The 24,650-nt window shown below is 38.3% G+C and overlaps 2 protein-coding genes across 2 annotated transcripts in view; both read left to right on the forward strand.

Moving 5' to 3' along the window:
- Nucleotides 1–24,650, forward strand: part of LOC129777071 (uncharacterized) — a 183,357-nt gene that overhangs the window by 13,249 nt on the left and 145,458 nt on the right. The window lies entirely within an intron of this gene.
- Nucleotides 4,994–6,370, forward strand: LOC129777075 (uncharacterized). Its single transcript, XM_055783139.1, has 2 exons — nucleotides 4,994–5,831; nucleotides 5,900–6,370. The coding sequence occupies exons 1-2, from the start codon at nucleotides 5,048–5,050 to the stop codon at nucleotides 6,253–6,255; spliced, it is 1,140 nt and encodes a 379-aa protein (XP_055639114.1). The 5' UTR covers nucleotides 4,994–5,047; the 3' UTR covers nucleotides 6,256–6,370.

Genomic DNA, 24,650 nt, shown 5'->3' on the forward strand with positions numbered 1-24,650 from the left:
CAAATGAATACATAAGAAACCAGCTCAGAATGCGTATCCGACGTTCGCTGATTAGTTGTGGCTGAGTTCGTTTATTTTTCTTTTTTTTTTGCTTGCCTGATGCTGCTCCCGCACTTCCGTACTGATAATTGGACGACTTCAAGTCCACCGAGATTGTGTTGCCATGAAGATACACATCTCTGGATGCAGACGAGTTCGTCGCTTGTTGTGTTTGCACTGGTGATTATGATTGACGTATAACAATGATAATGGAATGGTTCTCGCCTAATTACTGACGTTTACAATGCGTCTCGATACAGGAATTTCCATTTTGTTGAAGTTGATGTTGTTGTTAGTACCGTCAGTCAGCACCACCAATTGGAACACATCCTTAGAACACGAGAGACGAGAGGATGGCGGATAACATAATAGTTTGTTTTAATTATTTAAAACCTTCAGTGCAATGCTGTACCACTCGATTGATCAGAGCGTATTGAGGCCGCTGGTAATGAGAGTGATACATAATCGTTGCTGCAACTATCACGGTTGTGGCGAGTGGATGTTTGTATGCCGACAATTTGTATTACTATTGTAATGATGATGGAGTTCCAATTGATTTTGATGAGCGCTATGTGAAACATAGTTGCAACATGGAATTATAATTGAAATGTCGAATCAATGAGCTTGTCGGAATCGCAAATGATTGTAGGCGTGATGAACGAATACAAATTTATTATTAAACTAGTCGTTGTACGATATCTACCCACGCATTCTAGGTAATTCAAGTAGTGGTTTATGAGGGTGACATTTCCAATTATGCATTGGCCATATCTATTCATATAAATTTTATGTAATGCTGCATTTTTTCAATATATTTTCGTTAATTGATGATTTAACATATTTAATTGCAAGTAATATTCTTATGACATTATTCTTTATCAATCCGAATAAGAATTCAAATACTTCAGCTAAAAGAACACTAACGCCATATTATAAGTATAGATATTTTGTCACTTAAACCTTCATTGAGGTCTTTTGAAAACAGTTTAGCTTTGACATCTTGACCCACTAGCTCTACTGCTCTGTATTTTTCGTTTTGCATTTTGCGTTTTACATTTTGCGTTTTGCGCTACGCAGCAACAAGCTTCATCCAGTCAAAATCATAGGAAAGACCAACTCATTGAAATTAAAGCTAGACAAAGCTTAAAGCTGGCCCAAACCGTACCTGCTATAAAAAGCTTTTCACCACAAAGCAAAATGATTGAAATGTTTTTCTTGTAAAAAAGCTTTGATTAATTTCTGCGTTTATCGCCGTAAAGATGTCTTTGTGGTGAACATCAATTCTCTCACCATCTCGTTTCACTTTATTGTATTTTTACTGTAGTTTTATTAGAGCTGTTCACCAATAGAGGAACGCGGGATAAGACGCACACCTTAAACAAATCAGGCTAAGATATATATTTTTAATAGAAGCAAATAAGATTACAGAAAATTATGAATGCATTCATATTTCAACTACCCGGCTAGTGACCATTCTATCCTGGATTCCTCGAGTCGAGAAAGACGCACCACGCTAGATATGGGGTACAGACTAGGGAGTGTTGCTGATTAATGGTCAGCTGCATCCCAATAGGAAGTAGCCCGTGTCGGGCACACGTACAGAGCATCGAAGACTGCAACATACCAATTATGAGAACACTTGTAATACTAACCTCGAGCCAACCGCGAGTAATCGGTTACATATTACTAACATAGTTGTAAGACAAAAATTGTCAGAATATTGGACTCCCGGCCCCGTCAGGCTAACGCCACATGTGCCTTAATAAAAAATATATTTTGGGAAAAAAAAATATATTTCAACTACCTATGTAAAATGGCAACGATAATATGCCCATTCGCGCGTTTGAAAGAAACTTTCGAAACTGTTAACGTAAGATAACGACTTTCGAGAGCATATTGTGGGTACAAAGTGAAAAACGAAAATCGATCGCATCGTGAAAAATGTCCAACTTCAAACGCTTATAGCCCAGTCAATGCATGACGGGTCAATGACATTTTTAACGTCAATCGATTTCGGCATTCTATTGAATGAAATAATATCGGTCATGAAACTAACTATCGAACAATTGAAAAATCTCAACCGTTATCCAAACGGAAATACCGTGTTCTGATTGGTCGAAATCGAAGATACGAGCTTCGTCTTGTAATCACAATTATTGCTCAGTCATTTCCTGTTAAAGTTATGAGAGTTTCGCATCAATCGATTTGGGCACTCCACCACAACTCATTACAGAGAAAAAGAATAAAATATATTTTATGAAACCAAGGTAGTTGGGGAAATCGGCACTGCAAATACACTCGACAAAAAAATGAGAGTAACAGAGTGCGAAGTCGCAAATTTTAAGTGATTTTTGACATGCTGTATCTTTATGAAAAATCAACGCATATCGATGGAAGGAGCATCATTTTGAAGCTACAACTTTCAGGTATTTCAGCTTTCAGGTATATAGATTTCAACTTTCAGGTATATAGAATATCTGAGAGTCGCGTAGGATTTTATACTTCTGGTACGATTTGCGATTAAATGCTCCTCTAATTAATTCCAAACATTGAAAAATCGGCTAGAAAAAACGGCTGAACGTATCAATATGAAACGTTCACAGATGTTTAGGTAATACACTAGGTTAAAAATTTGCCTGCAAACATTAGAAATTACTGCGATATTTGCACAACTACAGTGATTTTGTAAAGCACTATAAAAATCCTGTTTTTGGAACTTTTCTTAAATCGATGCCTTTAAATAATTTTTTTTTCGTCAAAGTAACAAATACGGATCCACTGGTTTTGGTATCATTAATGAACATTACACTAGCTTTCATAAACTTTAAGACCCTTGTTCAGTGTATGTTGCCGAACTGGCCGCAATATATCATGCAATTAAGACCATTGAGTCCTTACCACCTGATCACTATTTTATTTTCTCGGTTAGTCGTAGCAGTATACAAGCCATTCAATCCTTGAAACAACAGACGAAAGCATCATATTTTCTTATCGAAATTAGGAATGCATTGAATTTTCTTGTTGATAAAGGTATTCGAATCACTTTCATTTGGATTCCTTCCCATTGCTCTATTCCTGGTAATGAGAAAGCGGATACACTCGCAAAGATGGGTAGTATGCAAGGCACAGTTTTTGAAAGAGAAATAGCGTATCGGGAATTATTCTCCATTTCCCGACAGCAGTCACTCACCAGTTGGCAAAACCAATGGAACAGAGATGAGCTTGGGAGATGGCTATACTCTATTATCCGAAAAGTTTCAACGAAGGCCTGGTTTAAAGGGTTAGATATTGACAGAAATTTTATTAGAACTATGTTGATGTCCAATCATTCCGCGCTAAATGCGCATCTCTTCCGCATAGGTCTTGCTACTAACAATTTATGCAATTGTGGTCAAGGATATCATGACATCGAGCACGTTGTTTGGTCATGTAATGAATTTTGCAATGAAAGAATTAAACTGGTTGCCGATTTAGAGGCTCAAGGAGTACACTCACACATGCCAGTTCGCGATATCTTAGCTACTCGCGACCCCAATTGTATGTTCCCCATATATGTCTTCCTAAGAAGCGCTAATGTTATTATTTATGTCGCATCTCCTACTCCCACTGTCCATTCTCCCTTCCTTTCCTATTACACAAGCAGAACTTAGTACCCGTTGAGATAAGATCATTACAGGAGCTATTAACATAACAAGGAGGCACTCACTACCAAAGAATACCGTTGCTTCATCAACTGGCGATGTAGCTGTTACGACCCACCACATGCACTGTTCCAGACAAGGATAATACCGACGAGGCAACGGAGGAATAAATTATATATTTTTTTATATTGCACTGTAGTTTTAGCTAATTAACTTAAGTTTATAATTCTGTAGTTATAATATATTCAAATAGTTTTAACATGTATTGCTTGATGGTGACTCTTTATCCACTTGAGCCTAATTAAATCAATAAAGGAAAAAAAATAACAAATTATCCTTGTGCATAATTTATTGGAGTTTTCAAAACTGCCTTTCGATTTGCGGTGCGATGGTTGTTTGTTGAATTATTCGTCATCAAAGACGAAGGAGTGATTTTTCATTCAAACTGAAATATCTCTGTGTGGGAAGGTCCTACATGAACGTTCTTAAAACCAAGAAAAAGCTGATTGATGAGGTTGATTGGATTTGCTGTTGAGTTGGTTGGCAAAAAAACTGTGTTAGTCCAGAATATTCTTGAAAAAATAAAGAAAAATCGATTTTTCGTTTCTTCCCGATATTGTTGCCAACTACACCTACACACACCAAGGTAAAAATATGTACGAAAAATATTCTAATACCTGAAAGTTGTAGCTTCAAAATGATGAATCTCCCATCGATATGCGTTTATTTTTCACGAAGTTAAAGCATGTCAAAAATCACTTAAAATTTTCGACTTCGAATTCTATTCCTCTAATTTTTTTGTCGAGTGTATATGTAAGTCGGATGCATTTTTGTATTGCAATTTTTATATCAAATAAAATATAAATTTGGAAGCAATCAACACTAATGCTTCGCGAACACATCTCTTTCGGGAAAAAATCTCCGCCTGGAAGAGATGGAGTATGAGGAGATGGAGCTGCTTTTTCGTTCTCGAGAATTGCGGAAGTTCTTCAAGAAACGCCCGAAGGATTTGTGCCGCGGGTCGAAATGTGCAGGAACAAGGAAGGAGGTTAACAATCATTATAACAATTCAAAACTGCCTTCGGACCTGCTAATCTGATAAAGATTAGTTTGCCTCACTAAACGGATATCGTCACCAGACAGACGTAGACACTGTACATTTGTCATCGTGGATACTTGAACTCACGCACACACACGAGCAAGTATCACGCGGAACGTCGCGCACGCATCGAAGTAGGCGCGCACGTGGTCGCGTTTCTATGGAAACGCGACGCGATTTGGCGTTACCGTGGAACTCGACCGGCTTTTGCAGTGCGTGCAACTATTCCGGACTGTACCGCGGCAGTGTTGACATCATTCTGCACCAAATGGAGTACAAATTTGAAGCCGTCCCCGATGCCAGCGAGAAGTACAAAAAACTACGCTTTCCGCTGAAGATTTGGATTTTAGTGAACGATAAGGAAAACTGTTTCATTCGCTGGGACAAAACCAAAACGATTGTGCTAATTGATGCGATCGCGTTGGAACGCTATCTCGGGTCGGACGGTTCCATTTTTTGCTGCTCTAAACTGTCCACGTTTTTGTGGCTGATGGATTTCAACGGGTTCGAACCGTTGGCCATCGATTCCACTGCGGTTGAGGAAGATCCAAACGAAGATAACCAACGCCTGCTGTACAAACACGCATCCTTCACAGCAGAAAATCGAAGTTACTTTGAGCAGATTTTTCGTTGTCCAGAGCTACGCGACGTGATCGATTCACAGAATGGACACTGTTCTATCCATCAGCCAAGAATCCTGAGAAACCCGAAACATTACGAAACCGTCGGATCAGTGGAAGGTGGTGGCCTGACAAGCAGCATCGCTTCCGCGCAGTTGTCTTCCAACAGCTTTGCCCAGGAGAAATTCGACCTCATGATGGAGATGAAGTGGCTCGAGCAAACCCTTCGGGAAGCTTACAACACTTTGGCTGATGGTGGTGATGACATGGTTCCGATAATTGAGGTACCTGCCAAATATTGTGACGATACTACGGTTGACGTTCCCGAGTACTCGAAGAAGCGTCTCATCGCGGGTAACTACGGACAAGTTGAATTGGATGACTTGAAGCGTTTCTTTGGAGATTATCTGCCAGTGTACGACGATTCCACTGGTGAGTATGTCTATGCAATCCCATTGGAAAATTGCAGCTCAAAGCCTATCTCGTTCTCACGATTTCAGAAGCAATGAATTCAACCGAATGTTTAGAGGAAATTCCAAGCATTTCCCCTGGAACTTGTGAGAGACCTGAGTTGTCGACTATTTCGTATTCTGAGTCGGAAACGGTGATGAATTCTACGAACACGCTAGAGACATTCGATTATCAAGAGCCAAAAGATAAATCGGAGAATTTTGAGCCAGTGGATCACAGTGGCATACCACTGGAAAACCCATCGATGAATTTTGTATTTTCCGATGAGGAAAAACATCAGCAGCCCATTGAGCAGGATAGCGAATGCCAGAAAAGACTTGATGATTCCCAATTCAAACTGGGTATCGAATTTCGCGAGACCTTCGAATTGTTGAATGATTGTTGAACTGCATGTAATTCAGAGAAATGTTTCTATTATTTAGGATAAGGATGCTCGATATTTATTTTAATGCATGTATCGAAAAATTTAATCCAAAAACTGTACATGCATGTTTGGACTTTCCGTTGCAAATAAAACGTCAAAAATAAAATTCATCTTTTAATCTTATTTCAATCGACATTTTTTTCTATTCTAATCATTTTTAACAGTAGGCTTTTGCGAGATACAAAATCAAAACTAAAAGATATCAGGAGTTCTTTTGTTGCTCTTAACGCGTTGCCACTTTTCTAAGAAACATTGTCTTGTGTGTTTAAAAAAAAAACATTCTGTCAATCCGTACTTTTGTTGGAAAATATATTAGTTCACAAATTACTATTGACCCAACACTGGTCACGTTTTTCATTCTTCGCCGTCAGAGATAAAACAAAAGTTCTATTCGAGAATCAAACATGAATGGGAAGCAAATAGTTTTCCCGTTTGAATTCTGAGACTGAATTCTGTTTCTAAACGAGTAGCGTTCGAGTTCAGAATTCACATCCCTGAGTAATTGCTACTGTTCGTTCCGATTGATACCATACAGAACTATCACAACCTATCCCCATATCGGCATTCCCAACGGCAAAGTGTGGTTATAAGTCTTTCAATCATATTATCCCCATCTTCCCTAACTGTAACGGTCATATTTCTAGCGAATTGGCTTTACTTCCAAACAAATCTAACCACCAGCCGAGAGAAATGAATCTGAAAGCATCAAACTCGGAAGCGATATTAGATTCGATATAAAAAATAACAGTTTTAGCGTTTATGTTGCCGCTGCCGCCGCTGTTGTTCTGAAGATCGCCAATTCTGTTCAATTCGAGATAATTTTTGGAGCGTTACTAACTACTGATCGTTGATTACCAGTTGGGCAATAAAGGAGCTGCAAAACAATAATTGTTTCACACCAAAAACTATTCAGAACTCTGTAACGTATTATGTAACAACAATTAGGGTTATAGAGTATATTCCACTGAGCATTTGGCCGCACAAAATAGGTCATTTCTCCAAGAGGAAATAAACGTATGAAGGGTTTGTCCAGTCGAAAATATGATCATGATTTGTCCACTTTTTTGAATGCTCTGATTCAGCGCACCTGTGTTAAATCAGGTATTCGAATATTTCAAAACATATGAATTAAATTGTCTTTTTCCTGATTTACAGTAGTTTTATAGTATACTAGCTGACCCGGCAAACTTTGTCCCGCCCAAATTTATGTATAGTTATCACATTAACGTGTTCTTACTAAGCGCACGTTCATGGGTCCAATCGTAGAACTGTTCATTGATTGATCTCGACCCCGTTGAATTTACCTTTTACTAAAAAAATCCTGGTACTTCTACAAAAACTCATCATTATAATATCAGATTATTTTCAGACACAATTCTCGTTCTAGATTTTTCAACCGCTCGCAAATAACATGTTTCTCCGTTACATGGAATAAATGTTTGATACAGGAAATATGAAAGAAAAAAGACAGCCCTAAATCGGACAATTCCTTTCTCGAGTTTTGCTATTATCAACATATTCGGCGATCTATTTTTATTTATATAGATAGAAGATGATATAGGAGTGCGATTTATCACATTAAAACCATTTCCACTTTCAAACAAAATTCAATTTTGTTAGCGCAAACATCAAACGCTTGTCATTATGTAATTGTAGAACATATGCGAATCGATTTCTCCTAATTTTCCCATTATCCTTCAGAGTTTTCCAAATGTCATGTTTGGTTGGAATATGTTTGGTTGAAATATGTGTATTATTTTTATGGGACCCCCTCTATATTTCACAGGAGGGAGGAAACATCCTAGAAACATTTCTCGTACCCTAAAACCTCCACATGCCAAATTTGGCTCCATTTATTGATAAGTTTTCGAGTTATGCAGAAATTTTGTCTTTCATTTGTATGGCAGCCCTCCCTCAAAAAGGAAGGTGAAGTGTCTAACCACCATAGAAACATTTATTGCACCCTAAAACTTCCACATGCCAAATTTGGTTTCATTTGCTTGATTGATTCTCGTGTAATGCAGAAAATTGTGTTTCATTTGTATGGCAGCCCCCCTAATAGAGAGGGGAGGAGTATCTAACCACCGTAAAAACATTTATTGCACCCTAAAACTTCCACATGGCAAATTTGGTTTCATTTTCTTGATTAATTCCCGAGTAATGCAGAAATTTGTGTTTCATTTGTATGACAGCCCTCCCTTAGGGAGGGGAGTGGAGAGTCTAACCACCATAGAAACCATTGTTGCACCCTAAAACCTCAATGTGCCTAATTTGGTTTCATTTGCTTGAATAATTCTCGAGTAATGCAGAAATTTGTGTTTCTTTTATATGGCAGCACACCCCCCTTCCCCCCTTAGAGAGGAGGGTGGAGAGTCTAACCACGGTAGAAGCATCTATAGCACCCTAAAATATCCATATGCCTAATTTGGTTTCATTTTCTTGATAAATTCCCGAGTAACGTAGAAAATTTGTGTTTCATTTGTATGGCATCGGTTCAGTAGTTTCCGAGTCCATGAAAATCAGACAGAAATCCATATACAAGTTGGACTCGGTCATATATAATCGCAATTTCACTTTCAACGTTAATTTCCGAATCAAATACATAATCGAATCACAAAAGAACTATTTTTGTATTAATGTTTGACTTTCATACATTAATGAAAAATTCTTTTCTCGAGATTCGATAATGTATAGGATTTATATATATATATATATATATATATATATATATATATATATATATATATGTGTGATATATATATATAAATATATATATATATATATATATATATATATATATATATATATATATATATATATATATATATATATATATATATATATATATATATATACAGGGAAACTTCGATATAACGTACACCTTTGCAAAGTGTAAAGGAAATTTTTTTTCAATATTTTTTTTCTGATAGAACAATGAATTATCTGTATTGTGATGCTAAAACAAGTTTTGTACCTTCAATCAATCACGAAAAACAGCTGGTTTGGTGATTCCAGATTCTAAATGAATCAAGTTTTAATCAACAGTACGAAGGGAAACATCATGAGAAAGGCTGGCTTCGTCTTCTGATTGAAGTTATTAATTAATTTGACTAAAACAGAAACTCAATAATGTATTATAGACTACGTTTGTGAGTACTTTATTATGCTTCGATATAACGTACAATTCGATAAAACGTACAATTTTTAAAGTGAAATGTACGTTATATCGAAGTTTACCTGTATGCGGTATTTTTTTTAAATTTTCATTTGTTCATAGAATTAGTTACAATCATCTGTTTCAAGTCAAATATGCGCCGTTTTGTTCGATGACTTGTTCCCAACGAGATGCCAACTTCATAATACCCCTGTTACAGAAGGAAGCTCGCTTCCTTATTGGCAAAAAACTCGGATAGCCAATTTTCACAGACCTCTTTTGTGGCTAACTTCTGACTACCTAGCTCGTTCGCCATGGACAAAAACAGGTGGTAGTCACTTGGTGCAAGGTCCGGACTATACGGCGGATGCAAAAGAACCTCCCATCCGAGCTCCCGGAGCTTCTGGCGCGTCACCAAAGAAGTATGTGGCCTGGCGTTGGCCTGATGGAAGACAATGCGGCCTCTGTTTATCAAAGATGGTCCCTTCTTCATGAGTACTACCTTCAAGCAGTCCAGTTGTTGGCAGTACAGGTTCGAATTGAGCGTTTGGCTATAGGGAAGCAGCTCATAATAGATTATTCCTTGACAATCCCACCAAACACACAGCAGAACCTTTCTGGCCGTTATTGAGGGCTTGGCCACAAACGACCGTTTGTGCTTCACGTTGTCGTAAGTGACCCACTTTTCATCGCCAGTCACCACCCGCTTAGAAACGAGTCGATTTTGTTGCGATTCAGCAGCGATTCACATGCGTCGATACGGTCAAAGATGTTTTTTGCGTCAACGTGTGTGGCACCCATACATCGAGCTTCTTTGTGAATCCAAGCTTCTTCATATGGTTAATAACGGTTTGATGACTTATCCCCAGCTCTTGGCCGATGCTACGGCTGCTACTATGCCGGTCTTTCTCGGCTAATTCAGCGATTTTGTCGCAATTTTCGACGACAGGCCTTCCGGAGCGTGGCGCATCTTCGACGACCTCTACACCAGAACGAAAACGTTGAAACCATCGTTGTGCGGTGGAAATGGAAACTGTATCGGGTCCATAAACTGCACAAATTTTATTGGCAGCTTGAGATGCATTTTTGCCTTTGTCATAGTAGTACTGTAAAATATGTCGGATTTTCTCTTTATTTTGCTCCATATTTGCGACACTATAACTCACGAACGACTTAACCAAATAAAACACTGTCAAGGACTATATTATAAAAATACCTTTCCAACAAGCTATAGTATGACTCGATACAATGAATACAACTAGAACTACGCGCTTACAACGACACCTCGCGGAAATTTTTTGACAGCCTAACACGAACGCGAGGCATCGGTTGGCCTTGTTAGATTCTTGGGAAACCAATGATTTAACCTTCAAGTGTAGAAAACACTGGTTATTTCGTGATCCATCCGTAACAGACAGAACGCGAAACACGAAAAATCTCGTGAGCGGTCCGCAATGTGTTAAAATGCCCAAGAAAAGGCAATGTTCTGAAGAAAGCCTAAATTATGAATGGCTCAATATGATGACAGTAAACTCAAGCAATGAGAAATGCTACATCTACGATTTTTTTCATTCAAAAAATATGATTTCTAACACTGGACAAACCATGATCATTTTTCGACAAACAATGAACAGAGATGCATAAACCATGATCATTATTTCTCTTTGAGGAAAACCGGTGAAGAATACCTCAAAATTTTAATAATTTCAACGCCTTATGGTAGTATTAGCAACTAGAGACTTGGGCCTTTAGAAAGAACCCAAACTCGTATTGATTATATATGATTTTCATGAAGAAGAATCGATTAGCATTTAATAGTTGTGTGAAAACACCCTAAACCTGACAAACCAAGATCATTTATCCTATCATTTTGATATTGATTGCAGGGAAACTTACATCTTACATTACATTTAATGCGACATTTTGCTAATTGGACACACCTGTAATACGATACTTTTGATTGGACATTTTTATCTCTAATTGAACATTTTTGTAAACATCGAGTTCGGGGACCAAATTATGGCCCCACATTGAAAGTCGACACTGTACCACTCTCATCGAAAATGTCCAATTACAGGTCAAAATGACCTCCAATGCGACACTGAGTATTTTTTTTTCGGCATTAAATGTAAATAACTGTATTTGATTGGGAGGTGAAGGTGATTTTTTTCTCGTCATTTTTTTCCTTCATAAAGTTGATTGAGGGAAAATAGATAACTAAAATAAATTTATAAAAAGCATTCAAACCAAAATCAATTGAATTTATCAAATCCAGAAAGAGTAAAACATTTTTATCTGAGAATTTTTGACACCAGTCAAACCAATTCATGGAAATGATAAATGGAAACATGACCTTCCCTTATGATGTTATCGAACCACTTATCAAGTGTTTCTACATGCAATGTAGTCCAGGATGATCTTTTGCAAAGCACATTGCGCGTTTAGAGACAAAACTTGCTCTTCAATGTACCTAGCCAGAATATCGGCAGAATATCGGTTGGATACGTTAAAATTTCATCTTCTGAATGCCGAAATTCGAAGGATTTCCACAGCATCTTGAGTTTAGGTGCAAGAGTATTAACTCAGCTGATGGGTTGACCACTTTCTTAACATTTTTGTTATCTTTTAGGGGCTATGCGTCTTCTTCATGGTTTATATTGAGTATTTTGAAAATCAATGTGAACGGGAAGGTCCCGAATTTATAATTCTCGTCCGAAAGCAAAAAAAAATCGTTTAATTCGGTTAGTTTAATATCCTATGAAAAAAACATTTTACTCAATACTTTTTGTTCACAGTTTAAGACGTAACCATTAGGTTTAGAACATACGTTTAGTTTCCCTTTTTATAGTTTATGGAATTCTAAGCGTGATGTCGTCGGTATATCTAGTTGTAGATCCTAGCTCAGACAGTTATAAGTCCTAGTTGTAGTCCATAATCATAGTCGTAGTTACAATTATCTAATAAGTCTTGGTTTAGGTAGTTTAAGTTTTAATATAAATTTTTTACGTATATTTTTTAAGACTTATCAATACTGGATGCCTTTGATTATTTAATTCAAGTTATAGTTTTAAGTACAATAGAATATAAGAAGATAACAATTAATAAATTTCCATGGACCGCACCGGGAACGTTTGTTTCAATTGTTTTCTGTGTTATTGTTCTCTCCATTGTACTCATTCAGTGACATTTCGATCTACCTGTTACTGTATGTATGCGTTGACCAAGGTGTGATAAAATTTGAAGGTGCGTCGAGGCAAGTGTTGCCTACAGCGTAGGATAATTTCATTCACAATGTCCTCAGCCTTTTTTTGCAATAAGGATAATGGAAAGTCTTCTTTATCGGCGTCCGTTGTCTCCACGTACTACGTTTTCCAGGACTTCTAGATGACAGACCCCTACGCTTGGGCAATCCCGAACATCGTGTAATGAATGAGGTAAATGATTTTGGTTTGTCCAGTGGAAAGTATGATCATGGTTTGTTCACATTTTTGAATGATCTTATTCAGCGCACCTTTGTCAAATCAGGTATTCGAATGTTTCAAAACATATAGATAATTTTTTTTCATGGTTTAAAGTAGTTTTATAGTATATTTTTACAGATTCACATGTTTTATAGTATTATTAAATCCACCTTCTATTGGTGTCATTGCGCCCCTCATTTGAGCTGACTTTTAATCAATCACCAGATGATTATTTGGCACGTATTCAGACCTTTTCTGGATTATAACACTTACAAATATTGTAAACATCATGCTTGCACACCATTTGTATCAGATTTATATTGCTAAACCATGTAATTAACGCATTTCGATGACCTCGATTCTGATCATGAGTTGTCCGATTCACTAATGTTGTTTTGTCCACATGATTTCTATGGCAACCGCTTGACGCGCTGCAGTTTGTTGAACAGAAATCAAGTTTCTCTGTGTTGAGCGTGTTGAGATGAACACTTTTAAAATGCCCAAGAAGAGCCAATATTCTGAAGAAAACCTAAATTATTAATGGATCAATATGATGACAGTAAACTCAAGCAATGAGAAATGCAGCATCTATTTGAAAATTCGATTTTTTTTTTATTCAAAAATGGTGATTTATAAAACCGGACAAACCATGATCATTTTTTGGACAAACCATGATCAGAGGTGGACGAACCATGATCATAATGTCTCATAAAAATTTGAATAATTCATAGCAACTAGAGATTTGGTGCATTTCAACAAACCGAAACTAGTATTGAAAAATCGATTTGCATTTACTAGTTGCGTGGAAACACCCTAAATCGGACAAACCAAGATCATTTAACCTATTAATGTGGTTCACATAATCATGAAAATGTTTGTTTCGTCTGTGAACTAAGAAAGATAGTCATTATATTTTTGTAATGAGCCTTCAGTATCTCTATCAAATACTAGACCATCAGATGAATCGGTCGGAGGAGTTGGGAGGCAAAACTTATGGAATATGGCTCTCACTCTTCCGAAGTTTCTCTGTACTGTAATGTACCGAGAGTTTATTGAGAAAAAGAAAGGCATCAATCCCTCAGTCTATGATTTAATTTGATTACGAATTGTGTTATAATATGCAAGTACACCATGAGTGAGACTCGATGTTGTAGGTGTAGGGTTTTAGGATGGCCTCATAAGGCTTTCAAAAACAGTATCACAAAAGATACAAGTTGATCGAAAAACCAGCCCTTAAAAGAATCACTCATCATCCGCGCATTTTTCAATGCTACGCTTTGTCGTAAATAGACAGCTCGTTTAGCCTTTTAAAAATCCGATTCATGTTAAACTTTTCGATTACTTGAGTGAAAGCTTAGGCAACATGGAGCGCTTCTCATTCACTTTTGACTAAGGAGCATTTGACGAGTTTCTGTCGATGTGAGTTGTTGATGGAATGACTTTGAAGTATAAATGGTGCTGGCTGCTGAACACGATGTTGTACTTCCGCATAATAGACTGAATGAACATTCTCTGATCAGAATCCTCAACATTGTTTACATAATCGGTCCATAGAACAACAGACCGCTTCCGTTTCTGTCCCAGAGAAGACTTTATGAAATTTCGAATCCATTGAAATACAATTCATATTACTAATTATTTTTTTTAATTCATATTACAAAGCCTTAAATCGATGTGTCATAAACAACGCAGTACTACCAACATAAAACAGTAAAAAATATATTGACGTTGAATTTTGAAATAACTGTGAAATGAGGTGTACTTTCATTCTTCAGCACAAGTGTACACATACTTTAAAACATAACAAACACCAGATTATTTTGTGAAATTCCTGCACAATCGTATACATATCCCGAGGCCACCAAATAACCCCTGTGAATCTGTAGGATTAACAGGATATTTAATCAATTGTTCATGAAACTTCAAGTACCGATTCTGAAGATAATTTTTACATATTCAAAATATGTACGTTACATCAAGTGATGTGATTATTATTTATTGGAGGGAAAAGTACACAAAGTGGGCACAAAACCTCATTTTTTAGGTATCAACAGACTGCATAAAATCCTACAGATACATTTACATAAACTTAATCTTGAACTGAACGCGAACACATTAAAAAAAAAGGTATGAATACAAAAACAATCAAGTAATTAGACGAATACCGTAAAACAAATTATTAAGCCTAACGAGGAACACATTGAAATTGAAACAACTATAACACTTGTTGAACGTCTTGCACGTGCCGGTTATCGGCTCATTTGCATCGTAGTTCGTACGAAAGACTGGGACGTTTAAAAAATAGTAAGAACTAGAAAAAAATGGAAATAAAGAATAAGAAATAGTAGATTCGCGCGTCTGATGTCGATGTTTAACTGTTGCAACCAGGGATGCAAACCTTCTTCATTTTTCAGGATTTCCCAGACTTTTTGGCACGTTCCCTGATATCCTGACATACACTAATTTTTTCCTGATTTTTTCAAATGATCCTGATTTTTCCTGATTTATGTACATTTTACTTTATTTGTGTAAAAATAATCCGTGGGATCAATGCCAAAGTTTTTTTGTTGTAAATCAGAACTATAATATCATACATAAAAAACTATACGTTTCGCACTTGTACAAGGCTTATTATTCCTTTCGTTTGTTTATTGACTATCTACTCCAAAGTGATTCGCGTTATCGAAAATATAGTGTCGACATTACCACTTTCAGCCCCGGTCGATGTAGGGAACCGACAATGAATTTTTATCTGACTTTTTTATAATGTTGTTGTTGTCGCTCCGATTGCCGACATTCTCTGAAGGAACAGTCCACCGTCGGACCTGCGCGAAAAAGTAGAAATAGTCATTATAAGTCCCCAGGGACCGACGGGGAGCTCAACGTTTTAATAAAAGCTTCAAGAAAGATACTCTATCAGATTACAACGCCCGAAGGCAGTTCCAAGTTATATTTTGAATGAAAATAATGACTTGATGTTTTTTTCAAATGTTTCAAATACGTAGTCCTGACTCTTACTCAACCATTTGTTAATAAATTTCCTGTTATTTCCACAAACACTCTTCATTATAATATGAAATCATTATCTGATATTAGATAGGTTATTTAAAATACTCATAACAGTTTGCGAAACAACGTGTTCCTGTATTACGTAGGATACATTTAAAATTTTTCATCATAATTTTATATGCACCTAGGTTTTTTCCTTAAAAAGACTCTGAACAATATAACATCCCTCTCTCATGCTTCCTCAGAGAATATGACGGTAATTAGTACTTGTGACGGAAATTAGTGCCGCATCGTATCTCGATTTTCACGTGGATTTTAGGTTACCTTTTTATTTGCATTTTTCCAGTTAACGCGGTTTTTTACGAAATACTTATCCTCCGCGGAAAAAAACTGGGTGTATAGTATAAGAATATGTAATTAATATAATAAACGCAACGAAAATTATTCAAACAATATTGAGGGGGAAAAAATTAGAGTAACCGAAACGAACCACCATTAGCTAATCCCAAAGCAGGTCTTCACCCGTAGAAATACTCTCATACTCTGGGTCTGATGAGATTGGAAAGGAATTCTGCATCATGAGCATCTAGCAACCAGTCGATAAATTTCCGACTCGTAACTGCGCAAATTGAGGGCAACAGAATATTCTGGAGTGCAAGAACTTCGACTCTAAGTACATCATAAAAATACCTTGTACAGTCCAGAATGCAATCATGTTCCGTTAGGATATTATTTTCAAATACTTTTGTTTTCCCAAAAAATCGTCAACGAACTTACCGGAAAACCCAATATGGACTATCCTGATTTCTTCTGATTTTCATTTTCATTCTTCCTGAATTTTGAAAGTTATAGTTGGCAACCCTGGTTGCAACAGTGCACCACAATCAATATCAGATCGGAGATCAACGATAAATACTGATTTTGAAAAAAGACGGTAAAAAATCTTTTCTCGTCTTACCTTACAATTTAGAGGTTGTGTGTCTTCAAAAAAGTTGTTCAGAATATTGATTCGGATAGTTTGACGGGGCCATTCAAACTCTTACTAAGTTACAGTAAAAATTTAAACAAAATAACTTTTTATACTTACGATACAGTTGAGTTATTTTTTTTTTTTAATTCGTTTACTTTTACAGGCTCAGTTACTTAAGTTTAAAGGAGCCGAATTCTTAAATATAATTTTAAAACTATATATATAAACAATTTTCTTACATCTATGGTTAGTAAGGTGGAAAACCGATTACTCGCGGTGTACTCGAGTTTAGGAGGGTGACATATTTTTAGGAGAAGGATGGGATATAAGGAAATTGTAACAATGTTGATGAACACTCAATTTATAAATCTATTCGTATATCTATAGTGTATTTACATTTCAACTTATTCTACTATTTATAGCAAGGGGACGAATTACCCGCAAAGGAAGGAAAGGAGGGTATAAGGATGTAGGGGCAATCACACACGAAGATCTATAGTTTTAAGGAAAACATATATATGGGACATGTAATCAAGGTCTAACCGAGCCAACACATCTCTCACCGGCACATTGGGCTGTCTTCCTCGGGCCCGAAGGGAGTTTTTTAAATTCGATCTGGCGACCAGATACACCTCGCACGACCAAACAATGTGCTCGATGTCGTGATAACCTTGGCCACAAACGCAGAGATTGCTGCTGGCAAGATTGAAACGGAAGAGTAGTGCATCTAACGAACAGTGATTGGACATGAGTCGGGAGAAGGTGCGAATAAAGTCCCGACTCAAGTCTAGACTTTTGAACCACGGTTTGAGGCTAACCTTAGGGATAATCGAGTGAAACCACCGGCCCAATTCATCTTCATTCCACTTGCGTTGCCAGTTAGCGATGGTATTTTTGCGGACTAAAGAATAAAATTCATTGAAGGCGATTTGACGCTGATAAATATCGCCTTCAATTGCACCTACCTTTGCTAATGAGTCAGCCCTCTCATTACCCGGAATGGAGCAATGTGAAGGGACCCAGATAAAGGTAATGACATAACAGCGTCTGGATAAAGCACTCAAAATTTCTCGTATTCTCTCAAGGAAGTACGGTGAGTGCTTTTCCGGCCTCACTGAACGGATAGCTTCGACAGAGCTATGACTATCCGTTACAATGTAATAGTGTTCAACAGGTCGTGAGGCGACGCTGTCCAGCGCCCAATGAATTGCTGCCAATTCAGCAATATACACTGAGCAAGGATTCTGAAGACTGTGTGAGGTGCTAAAAAATTCGTTGAACACTCCAAATCCTGTGGACTCGTGTATAGTGGACCCATCAGTAAAGTACATATTATCGCAATTGATACCCTCATACTTTTCATCGAAGATCGTTGGAGCGATCCTCGATCGTTGGTAATCTGAATATCCATGGATATCTTGCTTCATGGACAGATCAAAATGCACAGAGGAATTGATGTAGTCAGGGAAACAAACACGGTTGGGAATATACGAAGAAGGATCAACCTGCATGGAGATGAATTCATGATATGAACTCATGAACCCGGAGTGAAAATTTAGCTCGATCAGCTGCTCAAAATTTCCGATCACCAATGGGTTCATGACCTTACACCGGATGAAGAACCGAAGAGATAATAAATTGAAGCGATCTTTTAGTGGGAGTAGGCCTGCCAAAACCTCGAGACTCATGGTATGCGTTGAGGGCATACATCCCAAGGCGATACGGAGACAAAGATACTGAATTCGCTCGAGTTTAATTAGGTGTGTTTTGGCAGCTGATTGAAAACAGAAACTGCCGTACTCCATCACTGAGAGAATAGTTGTTCGATACAACATTATAAGATCTTCGGGATGGGCTCCCCACCAGGTGCCGGTAATTGTACGGAGAAAGTTTATTCTTTGTTGGCATTTTTTACTCAGATACCTAATATGGGCCCCCCAAGTACATTTGGAGTCGAACCAGACCCCAAGATACTTGAATGACATAGCATGAGTGATCGGTTTACCCAAAAGTTGAAGCTTTGGTTTTGCTGGTCTATGCTTCCTAGAAAAAACCACCATCTCTGTTTTCTCCGTGGAGAATTCGATCCCTAGCCCAATGGCCCAGGTTGAAAAATTGTTCAAAGTATCTTGTAAGGGTCCTTGCAGGTCGGATTCGTTTGGTCCTACGACAGACACCACTCCATCATCTGCAAGTTGTCTTAGACTGCAATTTTGTGTAAGGCAATTGTCGATGTCGCTTACATAGAAGTTGTACAAAAGGGGGCTTAAACATGAGCCCTGGGGGAGGCCCATGTAAGAGACCCGACTTACTGCCGAATCTCCGTGAGAAAAGTTCAAATGTTTCTCACAAAGCAAGTTATATAACATATTATTCAATAGAGGCGGCAGACCCCGAGAGTGTAATTTGTCCGACAAAACCTCTATTGAAACAGAATCGAAGGCCCCCTTTATGTCCAAGAATACTGAAGCCATTTGTTTATTTTCGGCGAAAGCCATTTGAATTTCTGAAGAAAGCAACGCAAGACAATCATTCGTCCCCTTGCCCCTGCGGAATCCATATTGTGTATCTGAGAGTAGGCCATTCGTTTCAACCCATCGATCAAGGCGAAACAAGATCATTTTCTCCAACAATTTCCGTATACAAGACAGCATTGCTATTGGGCGGTACGAATTGAAGTCGGACGCGGGTTTTCCGGGTTTTTGAATAGCTATAACTCGTACTTGTCTCCAATCATCTGGAACAATATTATTCTCCAGAAACAGATTGAATAAATTCAACAAGCGATGTTTCGCCACATCAGGGAGGTTTTTCAGCAAGTTGAACTTAATTCTATCCGATCCCGGAGCAGAATTGTTACATGAGAGCAGAGCAAGAGAGAATTCTACCATCGAAAACTCGGAATCAAGATCGCACCTACCTTGTGGTATATCTCGAACAATGTTTTGCACAGGAGCGGAATCAGGACAAACCTTCCGTGCAAAATTAAAAATCCATCGATGTGAATATTCTTCGCTTTCATTCGTTGAAGAGCGATTTCTCATGTTTCGAGCCACTTTCCATAATTTTTTCATTGACGTTTCTCGTGACAAACCTCCCACGAAAGTTCGCCAATAAGCACGTTTTTTCCCTTTAATCAAGTTTTTATATTAATTTTCAAGGTCCAAATACGTCTGAAAATTTTCAGGGGTACCACGTTTCCGGAAAGCTTTAAATGCATTCGATTTTTCTACATAAAACTTGGAACATTGGCTATCCCACCATAGATTGGGAGGCCTTCGGGAAATGATGGAACCTGGGATGGGTTTCGTTTGAGCGCGAACCGCGCTGTCATAGATCAAACGAGAAAGGAAGTTATACTCCTCCAATGGAGGTAAACCATCTCTGGAATTGATGGCTAGAGCAATCGCGTCCTCATATTTTTTCCAGTCAATGTGTCTTGTGAGGTCATATGCCATGTTTATAGATTCAGAAGAATTCAACCCAATGGTGATGGAAATTTTGATTGGCAAGTGATCACTACCGTTGGGGTTCTGGATTACATTCCACTTGCAATCTAACGATAGTGAATTCGAGCAAAGCGAGAGGTCAAGAGCACTTGGGTTAGCAGGAGGTTTAGGTACACGTGTTGTTTCCCCAGTGTTCAAAACGGTCATATTGAAGCTGTTACAAAGGTCATATATCAACAATGAACGATTGTCGTCGTACTGTTCCCCCCAGGCAGTTCCGTGAGAGTTGAAGTCTCCCAAGATCAATCGTGGCTCAGGAAGGAGTGAGCACATGTCATCAAGTTGTTTGCGGCTAACCGCAGCTCTCGGAGGCCAATACAAGCTGACAATACAGAGGTCTTTGCCTCTGATGTTTGCATGACAAGCAACAGCTTCGATCCCTCCAATAGGTGGAAGGTCAATTCTAAAAAATGTGTGGCACTTATTGATCCCCAAAAGCACCCCTCCGTATCTATCATCACGGTCCAAGCGTATAATATTAAAATCGTGGAAAGAGATATCATCTCGCGAAGAAAGCCAAGTTTCGGACAGAGCAAAAACATCACAATTGTAGTTATGAATTAAAATTTTGAATGTATCCAATTTAGGGGTAAGACTACGACAATTCCACTGTAAAACAGTGATATCTCCGACCTCTCTATTTGAATTAGACATCAAGAGAGATAATCATTGCAAGGAGGGGCCATGTATGCATCAATTGTTGCAAAATTGTCTTTAATACTGGAAGCATTGAGATGACAAGGGTTCTGATGGAGTCGGAAACATTAAAACACTTGAAGATTTGGTCCAAAAGGTCAGACAACTTTATAAATCCCGATTGGGAAGTTGAACTGGACGGAATAACAAGGACAGTTGGGGTTTTTGATGTCCCCTCGAATGCTGGGCCATTCGAAGGTGAATTATTCCCACGGAAACCAGGAGGAACCTGATTTTGCTTGTCCGCTGCACTCGATTTTTTAGGCATGCTAACAGGGGGTATCACCGGAGGGGCTTGTCTTTGAACTTTGGGAGTGGTCACATTTTTGCGCCGGGCATTCCCTTGGAAAATGAACGGTGTGCCCCCGTTAGCTGTGTCCGCTTCTATTTCGTCAACGGGCAACGTGGCGAAGACATTTTGTGTGTTGATTGGTTGTTGTTGTTGGGCCAGTGGAGAAGCGCCCTTTAAAATATCCGCAAAAGTGCGTTTCGAGCGTTCCTTCAAAGAGCGCTTCTGTTTCTCCCAGCGACTCTTGTAATTTTCACAAACTGAGAGCTCGTGTGGGGATCCCCCGCAATATGGACATTTATGCTCAGTCGCACTGCAGGATTTCCCCTCATGTTGCTCTCCGCAAGTGGCACAGCGCTCCTTGTTGGCACAATAATCCGAAGTGTGACCAACTGACTTGCATTTGTTGCAAGTCATGGGCTTTGGCACGAAGAGTCGCACAGGTAGTCTCAATTTGTCCACCATAACGTAGTCAGGGAGGGCGGCACCAGCAAAGGTGACTCGAAACGAGTCGGACGGCGTAAATTTAGTTTGGTCCCCATCATGGGAAAGTTTCCCGAGTTGGCGACAGTCCAAGATTTTCACTTCCATTGAGGGGAGCTTCTTGAACTTGCCTTTTCCTTCTGCTTTTATTTGTTCGCTCGTCAGACCCGTTTCAGTTATCACCCCCTCAATTTCTACGTTATGGGAGGGTATAAATGTTCGATATTCGAGAGTGAAATGTTGATCAGCAACAATCTCGTTTGCGTGTTTCCGTTCATTCACGACAACTCGCAATTTGTTCGGTCTAACCCTGCGAATTTCAGATACAGAAGTGTATCTGGCCAGATCTTTCATGATCTGAATCACGTTAAGGTTTTTTCCTTTCGGTTTTGCCCGGAGGAAAACAACCCAAGGGCCAGTTCCAGGTGCATCTTCTGGATAAACTCTGACACGTGGAGCGGAGACAACAGAGGGGGAAGACGAGGACGAGGACGAGGACGAGGATGAGGATGAGGACGAGGGCGAGGATTGGGTTGGATCGGAAGCATCAGAAGGGGGAAGCGAAATCGATGATGGGAGAGGGGGAGTGGAAGTAACAGTGGGTTGAGAAGGGAGGCTTGCAATTTTCTTAGAGGGGGGCTTGGTAGGATGAGCGGATTCGTCCCCAGAAGAATTATCTTCCTTATGAGGGACTCGTTTATGTTTTTTCCCAGATCTTATATGAGATTCATTATCGGAGATCTCCATCTCTGGAGATCCTCCACTATTCTCCATTTTACAAAAATTTCTGTCTTATTTCTAAATTATTATTGATTTTAACAATAATCTTAAAAAAAAAATTGCAAAAAAAAAATAAAAAATTATGATAATAATATCAAACAATGAACAAATGAATTGAATAATAATATTAATAATAAATATGTGTACCTTAATATATAAGTTGTTCCAATAATGCGCTCTACTGCCCTAATCAGGGAGAGACAGAGGCTACGCGCTACGGAGACAACACAATAGCGCAAGAATAGCTTACGCAGCCACGTGATGATGAATCCCGTTTGCGACAGCCACGCGATGGCGATCCCGTTATGCCGAATCAGTTCAACAGCCGCAATCCGGCTCGCTGCAAGAGCGCTGCTTCCTTTGTTCCTTTCGTCCACTTCACAAAAGGTCAGGTCGAAAGCGGACAGCAATGACCTTCACTCGTACCAATAGCACAGTAGCAAAAGTGGCAACGCACAATACCGACACTGAACTTTACTCGTCAAGAGTTGGATAGCGAATCCATAGTTGAGTTATGTCTTCAGTAAGATTGTAGAGCTATATATTTCATGAAACTTTGCTGAAGATACATAATATCTATCTATCAGTCCTTCAGAGATACAATTGTTTTTCTGGGGAGACTATCTCAAAACTAGTTTTTTAACTTATGTTATACCTAAATTACATTATATCAACTCAACATGTTCCACAAAGTTTTAGGTGAAATGAAAATACATAACTTTGCTGAAGACACTATTAGTGTTAAATGACACCAACACATTCTAAGTCCAATTGCTATCACCAACTGCAATAAAACTACTGCAAAATAACTCAAATTTGAGCTCTGATAGTGAGATAGAATCAAAAATTGATTTATAAATTAATACAATGCAAAGAAACATCAATAGTAAATAAAGTATGAAGAAAACAGAGTAAAATATTGAGTATATTGCATTGTGAAAACATGTATAAAAAGTGATGTTCCCGAGAGTTCCCGAGTTCGAAAAGCAGTTTGCCGTATACTCCAAACTCTGACGAACAAAATGACGTCGAGTATTGATGCACAGATGTGCACATTTTTGAATAATCTATCTATCTATATATATATATATATATATATATATATATATAAAAATGGATTTCTGTCTGTCTGTCTGTCTATCTGATTCTTATGAACTCGGAAACTACTGACTCGATCAAAATGAAAATTGATATGTAGGGGTTTTTGGGGCCGGGGAAGGTTTTCGTGATAGTTTGAGACCCCCCCCCCCCCTCTCTAAGGGGGGGCTGCCATACAAATGAAACACGAATTTCTACATTACTCGAGAATTAATCAAACAAATGGAACGAAATGTGGCATATGGAGGTTTTAGGGTGCAATAAATGTTTCTTCTATCTATATAAATAAAAATAGATCGCCGAATGTGTTGATAAAATCAAAACTCGAGGAAGGAATTGTCCGATTTAGGGCTGTCTTTATTCTCTCATATTTTCTGTTTCAAAAATTTATTCCATGTAACGGAGACATGTGATCCCTTGGCCGAGTGGTTAGCGTCATAACCAACAAGCCGGGTGTTCGGGTTCGATTCCCGTTCTGGTTGGGGGAATTTTTCGTCAAAGAAATTTCCTCCGACTTGCACTGTGATCACGCGTATTCTAGAGCTTGCCACTCAGAATGCATTCAAGGCGTGTTATTTGGCATAGAAATCTGAACTAAGTACTAATAAAAATGACGCAAGTAATACTACGTTGAGACGGCGAAGTTCCTCTAGGAACGTTAGTGCCATTGAAGAAGAAGAAGAACGGAGACATGTTATTTGCAAGTTTTTGAAAAATCTTGAACGAGAATTGTGTCTAAAATAATCTGATATTATAATGATGAGTTTTGGTAGAAGTACCAGGATTTTTTTAGTAAAAGGTAAATTCAACGTGGTCGATTAGAAGATTAATCAATGAACAGTTCTACGATTGGACTCATGAACTTGCGCTTAGTAAGAAAACGTGAATGTTTGAAGGTATTGATAAC

The sequence above is a fragment of the Toxorhynchites rutilus genome, chromosome 3, assembly GCF_029784135.1.
Source record: "Toxorhynchites rutilus septentrionalis strain SRP chromosome 3, ASM2978413v1, whole genome shotgun sequence".
Taxonomy (NCBI): domain Eukaryota; kingdom Metazoa; phylum Arthropoda; class Insecta; order Diptera; family Culicidae; genus Toxorhynchites; species Toxorhynchites rutilus.

Excerpts from the sequence above, each read along its gene's own strand:
- LOC129777075 (XM_055783139.1), top strand. The coding sequence starts at position 5,048 with ATGGAGTACAAATTTGAAGCCGTCCCCGATGCCAGCGAGAAGTACAAA. Across the intron at positions 5,832-5,899 it reads AGTGTACGACGATTCCACTG|AAGCAATGAATTCAACCGAA; the intron begins GTGAGTATGTCT and ends TCACGATTTCAG.